Genomic DNA, 8860 nt, shown 5'->3' with positions numbered 1-8860 from the left:
ATCTTCTGTTTGTAAATAAAGGTGTACTTGTTTGAATGCTGACCCAAGTCTTTTGCACTGCTTGCAATCAAATAACAGCTCAGCTCCCCTTTCCCCTGTGCAAAATAACCTCTTTTTTAGGCACCACACACAGTATAAATTTTGAGATTTTTAATTTTTACAAATGTTTGAAAGAATCACTGAGCACACAGTGATAAATATTCCAGCAGTTGATAGGCACCCAATGAATGGTATTTTCCTGAATTCAGTATTGGGATCCAAATTTATTAGAAAAAGGTTTTGTGCTGATGGCAGCAGAACTCCCTCACTTGACCAAAAATAAAAAACAGGTCTGATTTTACCTTACAGATATCTAAGATTAATGAAGATCAGAGATGAATTACTATATCCACGTAGGTTAGTTTTATCACTAAGTCCCCTTGCTCCCTCCCCAGATTTAACTGGTGAGGTGAAGGAATTATAGCTGTGATGTGGTAGAACCCAATCCTACAGCTGGGTCACTACAGATGGAGCCGGGGCATGGAAACCAAATCTGGTTACAGGCGTAACAATTTCAAAGTGAGGTCAAACAAAGCTAATGTGCAGGAAATTCCAAGCTCCTCACTCCCATCTTCTGCTGGTCAGCGCTGGCGGTTCTAGAAGGCTTCAGTTCTTTCATTTCTTCCCTTGTTTGAGTAGAAGACTGTCACTGCGAGGGAGACAAAAGTGAGTAATCAGCCCAGAAAGCACAGGCAAAGCTGAGCCAGACCCTTACTACTGACTTGGGAGCATGAAGTGTCACACTCCAACAATGTGGACTTCAAGTCCTTTGAAGACCTTTCTTCGAACCCCCTTAAGCCTGCTGGGACAAATAAGGTAGAATCTGGCCAAACAGGCGCAAAGGTGATCAGAGATAGCATAGAAAATAAACCAGCTCTGGTTTCTTTTCTGGATTCTAAGCTTTTAGCCAGACACTACTAACTCAACTGGCTCTGCTCTGTCTCTGTCCAGTTAGCACTGGACAAATGAGGCTAAAACCATAAGATTCTGTCTGGCTCTGAAAGCGGAGAGTGAGGTTTTCTAACATGGACCGGAAAGCTTTTGGAGAATGACGAGAACATCTTTTCAAGAGATCATTACACCAAATCAACACAATATACTATAACCATCTAACTGCCTCCATAGAGCCCTCTGTTTTAACAGCAGGATGTCCAATACAGGTGGGATAGATTAGAGGACAGTCCTCAGATTATTATTCCTGTCTTCCCCATGCAAGGTTCCAAGACACACGCACATCTCCCACTTGATGTAGATGTTTGTATGGCCCCTGCAAGGAAAGGCTTCAAACTTCATATCACAAATGGGAACTGAGGTACAAACAGAATGAGCTGGTAGCCAGAAATGCCCAAGAAAAGCAACACCCAGGCCAAAAACCAACACATCAATGTCCTTGTTCCAAATACTAACAAAAGGATCAAAATAAAATTGAGCGTCCTACCTTCCTCTGTGCCAGGAGATGTTGTAGCGGGGTGGAGAGGAAAGAAAAAACAAAAGAGAAAATCATTGGATTGAAAAAAAAATAATTTATTTCTGCAGTAAGCAAGAGTGCACTCTACTTAATTGTGTTCTCTTGCATCAGGATCTCAGAGGAAAGATCCTGAGAGAGCTCCTGAAAAAAGACTAGTTTCACAAGGAAGGTGTGGGTAAATTGCCCCCCAGCAGCCACCTGTCCTCTTACCTGGTAAAGCCCTCATCCTGCAGGTTCAGTACCAAGTTATCTGCTGTGAGATACACACGGTTTTGTGAGCCAGCAATCTGAAAAAGAAATCCGTTATAGAGATCGTATGGAAAAAAGCTTAAATACGCAAGGAAGGACAGCATTAATAATCACTCTCTCCCTCAAGATACAGCACTCTTGCTTGTATATACTTAAAATCTTAGTTAAATGAATACAGTTTTCAAAGCCAACTACGTAATGTCCTTACTTCCCATCCCAGTGCCGTCAGACTTTTAAAAAGCAGTGATCATTCTGTCTCCTTGTCAGACAGACCTTTGATCCCATGCCTATCTGTCCCCTCTTTGCAGTGTGCAGCAAGCCAGGGGCTTGTGGTGGCTGCAGCTGAGGGAGGGTGATGAGATCTGATTTGGATCTGGCCTTGTCATATGAAGGGCATAAACTCCTAGCCTTGCATATAATGGCCGATCACTGCTAACTAAATCTTTAGATCTATTTGATCAAAAAAAGACCAGAGCTGAGAGAAAGATCAGGACAGGGCAGGTCACATTCGCCTTAAATTCATCATACGGCCACCGGGCTGGAAGGAGAGAGCAACTGCAGAAGAAACATGGAAGTTCCCTGCTCTCCTACTCACCGTTTTTGAGATGTTCTGAGCAGCTCGTATCTTACGTAGTTTGATGTAGCCTGGATTCCTGCTCAGAGCTTCACCGAGGTGCAGGGTACAGTTATGGAAAAAAACCTGCTAATTGAAACTCACTGCCTTCAATTAATTCCTCCTAAGGAATTCACACAAATATATGAACACGTGTCAGCAAATTCTCAAAGGGAAAAAAAACCAAAACACTGCTACCCCACTAATTTGGGCCTCTAGGCAAGCACATTTTTACGTTTCCAAATGTAAAAATTCCAAAATGTACAAGGTTATTGCCCCACACAGCAAACAGTAATTACATCTTACAACAGGGAGCAAAGGCTCGCGGTGTCTTCTGCCCTGATCTGTAACCTCAGACAAGTAACTGCATTTAATCCTCACTCCAACAAACTGCAGGGAAAAACAAACCCGAGACCTACTTGATGCTATCATCTCCTCAAAGTCTGCTAAACATGAATCCATGCAACAAATTCCAAGGCCTGTCAAGCTCACAAGCCACATCCCACAAAACACCCCAAAGCAGGATATCATCTTAGCAGCTGTAGCTTCTCCTTCAGCCTGAACAATCTTCTGCTTCTGCTCCTGCTTGGCCTTCTCCACCAGAAACTGTGCACGCTGTGCCTCCTGCTGAGCTGCAGAGAGAATGGATAAAAGCACTCAAAGCAGATCCCATCTCTTGAATCCTCTGCCACGACTCTATGGCTGAGGCCTGGGAAACTCATGCTTCTGTAAGAACTGACAGTATTCTAGGGCCACATCCACAAGAAAGAAATGCATAATTTTGCCATTGTTTTTTTTTTAATAAAACCACAACTTCTAAGTATAATAATGGCAAGTACTACTTCCCATAGGAAGTAGTAGGGAAGTTCCCATTCATGACCCATTCCACTAGCTGTGGCCCAAAGTTTTCTGCTAATACTTGGAATAATCTAGTTAGCTCCACTACTAAGGAAGCTGGGGCCTGTAACCCTGAAGTTGTATCAATGCAAAAATATTGACACGCTAGCTCAGATTTGCTTCCTTGCTTATCAATACAATAAAAAGGGAAAAGCAACCCACCCTTTCAAGGCATAAATTGCACTCACCCACTTGCTTGGCCTCCACGGCTGCTGTGTATTCACGACTGAAACTCAGCTCTGTGATAGCCACATCATCCAGGATGAGGCTGAAATCCTTGGCTCTCTCTGTGAGTTCTCGCCTAATGAGCAGAGACACCTGAAACACAAGCACAGCAACAGCACTTCACACAGGCTGCTTCTCACTTGCTGTGCACTACAATACTGAAGAACAACTGCTCTTCAGTTCAACCACAGCATGCCAGAGAGACAATATCTAAAACAAAGCTTGGACATTAATGCCTGTCCTCTGAATCTATCACCACTAACTCACTCTCCATATTCAGAGCTATATGTGTAGCATTTCAAAACTTAATTACAGCTATTTATAATTCCTTAACAATGCTACACAATTAGCACTAGAAAAAAACCCAACTTATTGAAGGTTTTTTTTTTATTATTTTTTTACCTTCCACATCCTATCATACGTAGTTGCACAGTTGCCATGTTTGTTTTGGAGTAAGTATTTTCTCCTGCACTTTGAATTTTCCACCGTTTGGAATTTGAGTTTTTCCTCAACCCTTCATCGAGTGAATTGCAAGCACATAAGTTACAAGGAGTCACTTTCTTTCCTTCTGAATCTAAATGCTCCATATTTAGATTCAGAAGATTCATACATAGATTCATACATATCACTTTACAGTAAAGACTGCTAAACACAATTTAACTCACTTGGTTCAGAAGTCTCACAGTTACCCCACGGTCCTCTGCTTCTGATAAACCTAAACAATGCACAGATACTGCTTCTTTGCTGCCACACCCTCTTTTTCTATTCATTCACGTTATACAAGATCTAACACATTAAGTTGTCTCCTCAGTGCACACCAGACAGCTTTTTATGTCTTTCATAACCCCGATGTTCCCGTTACTGACCAATTCCTAAAATAAAACCTGGACATTTATTTCTGTTATTTGCTTTTTTTTCTGTCATGGATTCGAAACAAGTTAAAGATACTTCGCATTTTCTCTTCAGCAGACTCATGCAGGAACTTCTCCAAAGCATTTTAAAAGAAAATCAGCAACTCCACTCTCCCTCATTTAGGATAAGTGGCAGATCACAGAATCACTGAGCTCGGAAAAGGCCTCCAAGATCATGCAGTCCAACCACCCACCTATCACCAATAGTTCTCACTAAACCATGTCCCTCAACACAACATCCAAACGTTCCTTGAACACTTCCAGGGTCGGTGACTCCACCACCTCCCTGGGCAGCCCATTCCAGTGCCTGACCACTCTTTCAGAGAAGGAGTATTTCCTAACATCCAGCTTAAATCTTCCCTGGCACAGCTTGAAGCCATTCCCTCTAGTCCTATCACCAGTTACATGAGAGAAGAGGCCAACCCCCAGCTCCCTACAACCTCCCTTCAGGTCTTGAGGTCTTCCCTGAGCCTCCTCTTCCCCAATATACTCTCAGAATCCATGGAGCTCAAATTATTAAAACATAAAGTTACAGGTAAAGGCTTTTAAAAGTTTGTAATTTTTATAATTTTGCAACCCTTCCAGGTTCCCCCCAACCCTTCTCTAAACAGAAATGTTTAACAATCTTCTGTAGCATCTATCACCAAACACCACTTTGCTAACTTCTGACCCGCTTCTCATTTCAGCTCCACTCAAACTGTTCAGTTTGTCTTGACATCTCCCTTGATACCCACAAAAGGTCAGACAATCATTTTAAGACAGATCCAGTGCTATATGCTCACTATGATTTACATTAGCTCTCCCTCCCCCATTATTACATTACGTTTTGCATTCTACACATCATGAAACCAACGCTCCTCTCAAAAGCTGGCAGTACAGCTTCTGCAACTGTATCAGAATCAAACCACAAGCAGAATACAGTTCATACCCTTTCTGCCAGCAGATATGCATCTTCCACCCCTTTTAATGTTCCCCATGTGCACAATTTAAATGTCCTTTGCAATCTGAGCAGAAGCTCCCTCAGGAAGGGTCACCTGGGCTCTCTGTGTGATGAGCTGCGAGGCATTGAATTTGGCCACCACGCTCTTGAGCACCTCGTTGACGATGGAGGGCAGGACCCGCTCCTCGTAGTCCAGGCCCAGGCGCTGGTACATGCTGGGCAGCTCTGCGGCATTGGGGCGGGTGAGGACGCGCAGCGAGATGTTCACCATCTGCAGGTCTGAAGAGAGAGACGTGAGCGGGGCCGGCTCCAGCTCTCCCACCCCACAGGCCCCGCCGGGATCCGCTCTTACCTTTGGAGCCTGTGGGGGAGGAAATTTTCCGCGGCCGGGCACGGATATCATAGATGATGGGGTACTGGAACCAGGGAATCCTGCGAAGGATCGGGACGCCTACATCAGGGGAGGCCGCACGGGCGCCCGGACTGGGAGGAGGGGGGTAGGTCCTACCTGAAGTGCAGCCCCTCAGCAAGGATAGTGTCCTGCTGCACGCCGCCAATGCGGTTGAAGAAGATGGCCCGCTGCCCGCCTTCCACTGAGAGGAGAAACGGCGCGGTCAGCGAGAGTGGAGGGGTCGGGGGGGGCGGGGGGGGGCACGGAAAAACGGGGCGGGGGCCCGGGGAGCGCTCACCGATGAAAACGGACTCGCGGACTCCATAGGCCAGGGCACCGGCGCCCAGCAGCAGCTTGAGGGCGGTGCCGACGCCACGCGGCCCAGCCGGCAGCCGCCCCGCCAGGTCCTTCAGGCTCTGCGCCATGGCCGCGCCGTGCCGCGCGCTCCGCCGGGAAGGACACCGGAAGCTGCCGCTGCCTTCCGCCGTGCTCCGGAAGTGGTCCCAGGGGGAGGGAGGGGAAGGGTTCCATCTTGGGCGGCTGCGGCGGCCATTGGCGGCGCTCGCGGTGGTGACGCTGCGTTGTGCGGCTCGGACAAAATGGCGGCGCCCAGGCGGCCGCGTGGGGAGAAGGAGCAGGATGAGGATGATGTTCCGTTAGAGGCTAAGCGCGTCCGCGGGCAGCGACGGCTTCTGGTGGTGCTGGAAGGGGCGAGCCTAGAGACAGTGAAGGTGCGGACGGAGGGGGTTGGGCCGGGGGATGCTCCGCGGTTTCTGTTGTCAAACTGTCCGTGCTTTGGCCTTAGGTGGGGAAGACGTTCGAACTCCTTAATTGCGACAAGCATAAGGCGCTGCTGCTGCGGAGCGGCCGTGACCCCGGAGAGGTGCGGCCCGACATCACCCACCAGGTACCGCCTAGGTACTGGCAGCATGGACTGCCCTAGGGCGTGTGGGGCCACGCCGGTGTGGCACTCGCTGCAGGAAAGTGCCCCTGGAGTGTGGGGTATCGTCTTATGGCCGTGGGGTGGGAATGAAGTTAGCTTCACCCACCGTACTTGTACTTAATAACGTGTGTTTCTATTTATTTGTGTATGGGATTGCTTGTTTCTCAGCATAACAGGAGTACTTGTATAGCCACTCTGTCTCTTGTCACGTATGCAGTCGTGGAGTCTTTTCCAAGATCCCTCCCTTCCACCTTTTCAATTTCCACTACTACATTTTTGTTTTGTCTTGTTTCAGAGTCTTCTCATGCTTATGGATAGCCCTCTGAATCGGGCTGGTCTTCTGCAAGTTTACATCCATACCCAAAAGAATGTTTTAATTGAAGTTAATCCTCAGACCAGGATCCCAAGAACGTTTGATCGATTCTGTGGTCTTATGGGTAAGCGATTCATGCTTTGTATGGGCCACAGAATTATGTAGGGTGATGGTTAGGAGCAGAAGAGTTTTGTGTACACTGACTCAAAAAAAAAAAAAAAAAAAAAAAAAAAAAAAGTGAGAGAAGGGAAATGAAAGTTTCTTTTTGTGAATTCCCAGCCACATACTCGGAACACATACCATACTTCCTAGTACAGTAGGGAGTTGCCTGCATGAGAATGTGCTAATGGCAAAATAATTCTCTGATCAGTGTTTTTTTTTTTTTTTTTTTTTTTTTAAAAAACTTCTTTAGAAGATGCTGGGAACTCTGAAGTTCTTTCTAGTTGAGCTCTCACCAGCAGGCAGAGAATGTGCTTCCTCCAGCAAGAGAACAGACTGCTTAACTAATGTTCTTCTCTTTTGTCAGTTCAGTTGCTGCATAAGCTTAGTGTTCGAGCAGCTGATGGTCCTCAGAAATTGCTGAAGGTAAGCAGTCGTTCACTGCTTTACAGGTAATGGTGCAAGATTCCTCTTTGCAGCAGTAATGTATTTGCTTTAAGTGCAGTATATATTGTGGACTTGTCTATCTGAGAGAGCCTCTTATCTCTGCACTGCTATTAATTTTCTTTTTCTGTAGGTTATTAAAAATCCAGTCAGTGACCATCTACCTGTGGGCTGTATGAAGATAGGTACCTCTTTTGCAGTTCCAAATGTGACAGATCTGCGTGAACTGGTTCCTACAGCAGAGCCAGTAACTGTTGTTGTGGGAGCTTTTGCCCACGGTTCAGTAAGTGCATGTAGCCTTTTTACTTAGGAGTTGTAAATATATTTATGATTGTAGGTTTTAGTGCCATTTTTGAGGTTGGTTGTTTGTTTGTTTTTTTAAACTATTCTTTGGGAGCTTTTCCTGCAACCCCTTCTCTGCTATAGTCCTGTTAAGAAACTGCCCAGCTCTGTGATACTGGGGCCTTTCACTGAAGAGAGGGCTATCAATTGCTTTGAGGAGCTTTAACGTGGCAATACTAAGTCTTGGATGAACCATGGTCATATAGGAGCAATGATGTGCCTCTGAAACGGATGAAAGTAGATGGGATTAAGTGATAGTGTGCAGCTTGATATACAGTCAGATATGTATTTTCCTCTTCTTTCTCCCCCCAGGTCAATGTGGATTATACAGAAAAGATGATCTCTATCAGCAACTATCCCCTCTCTGCTGCCCTCACATGTGCTAAAATTACTACTGCCTTTGAGGAAGCCTGGGGAGTAGTATGAACTTCTGTCTCTGCTGCTGTCACGATGGACTGCTATACAGTGACTCCAGATTCTGGAGAGGCTTTTTTTAGTTCTTTGTGGACCTGGTGCAGCTTTGGGCTCCTGAAAAGGAAAAGCTTCAGTTTCTTCTTTGTAGCTCCTGGAGCAATGCAACTTTACATGGAGGTGCCCCACCAACCCTTTTTCCTCCTATTAAAGGTAACTTTTCATAAGACTGTGTTTTGTACTTAATTTTTTGTAAATGAACAGCGTGGATATCACCCTTGATAGTAAATCCAAATTTGTTGTGGAACCAAAGTTCTTAGCTGGGCCCAGCAGCTCTTTCGCTGTAGTGTGTGACAGCTCATGACTCCCACACTGATGCACCCTGGAGGAAATGAGCTGAAGCAGATATGAAAAAAGAACAGGAGCAACTTTATCTTGGATGACAAACGTAGAAAAGTCAGAGGGTAGCTCCATTCCAATATAGTGCCCGTGTTGAGTGTTTTACAATCATCTGA

General features: G+C 45.8%; 2 protein-coding genes across 2 annotated transcripts; one reads left to right on the top strand and one right to left on the bottom strand.

Moving 5' to 3' along the window:
- Positions 1 to 149: 149 nt before the first annotated feature.
- PHB2 (prohibitin 2) lies at positions 150 to 6173 on the bottom strand. The gene is made up of 9 exons (XM_079540839.1): positions 6032 to 6173; positions 5851 to 5935; positions 5695 to 5774; positions 5437 to 5621; positions 3455 to 3584; positions 2898 to 3001; positions 2352 to 2429; positions 1706 to 1794; positions 150 to 682 (listed from the first exon to the last, which is right to left on the bottom strand). Exons 1-8 carry the CDS (start codon positions 6156 to 6158, stop codon positions 1714 to 1716), a joined length of 870 nt encoding a protein of 289 aa, XP_079396965.1. The 5' UTR covers positions 6159 to 6173; the 3' UTR covers positions 150 to 682; positions 1706 to 1713.
- A 159-nt stretch (positions 6174 to 6332) lies between these two features.
- Positions 6333 to 8360, top strand: EMG1 (EMG1 N1-specific pseudouridine methyltransferase; the record flags this gene model as incomplete). Its single annotated transcript, XM_079543118.1, has 6 exons — positions 6333 to 6464; positions 6539 to 6640; positions 6972 to 7113; positions 7516 to 7574; positions 7726 to 7875; positions 8247 to 8360. 6 exons carry the CDS (start codon positions 6333 to 6335, stop codon positions 8358 to 8360), a joined length of 699 nt encoding a protein of 232 aa, XP_079399244.1.
- Positions 8361 to 8860: the final 500 nt, after the last annotated feature.

Source organism: Tetrao urogallus, assembly GCF_951394365.1.
Source record: "Tetrao urogallus genome assembly, chromosome: 1".
Lineage (NCBI taxonomy): Eukaryota > Metazoa > Chordata > Aves > Galliformes > Phasianidae > Tetrao > Tetrao urogallus.
This window is presented reverse-complemented; position numbering and strand designations above follow the sequence as displayed.

What these genes read in the sequence shown, in the direction of transcription:
- PHB2 (XM_079540839.1), bottom strand. Translation starts at nt 6,158, where the DNA reads ATGGCGCAGAGCCTGAAGGACCTGGCGGGGCGGCTGCCGGCTGGGCCG. An exon ending in CCGCGAGTCCGTTTTCATCG is followed by an intron (nt 5,936 to 6,031) that starts GTGAGCGCTCCC and finishes TTCTCCTCTCAG; the next exon opens with TGGAAGGCGGGCAGCGGGCC. An exon ending in CTCAGAACATCTCAAAAACG is followed by an intron (nt 1,795 to 2,351) that starts GTGAGTAGGAGA and finishes TTTCTTTTTCAG; the next exon opens with ATTGCTGGCTCACAAAACCG.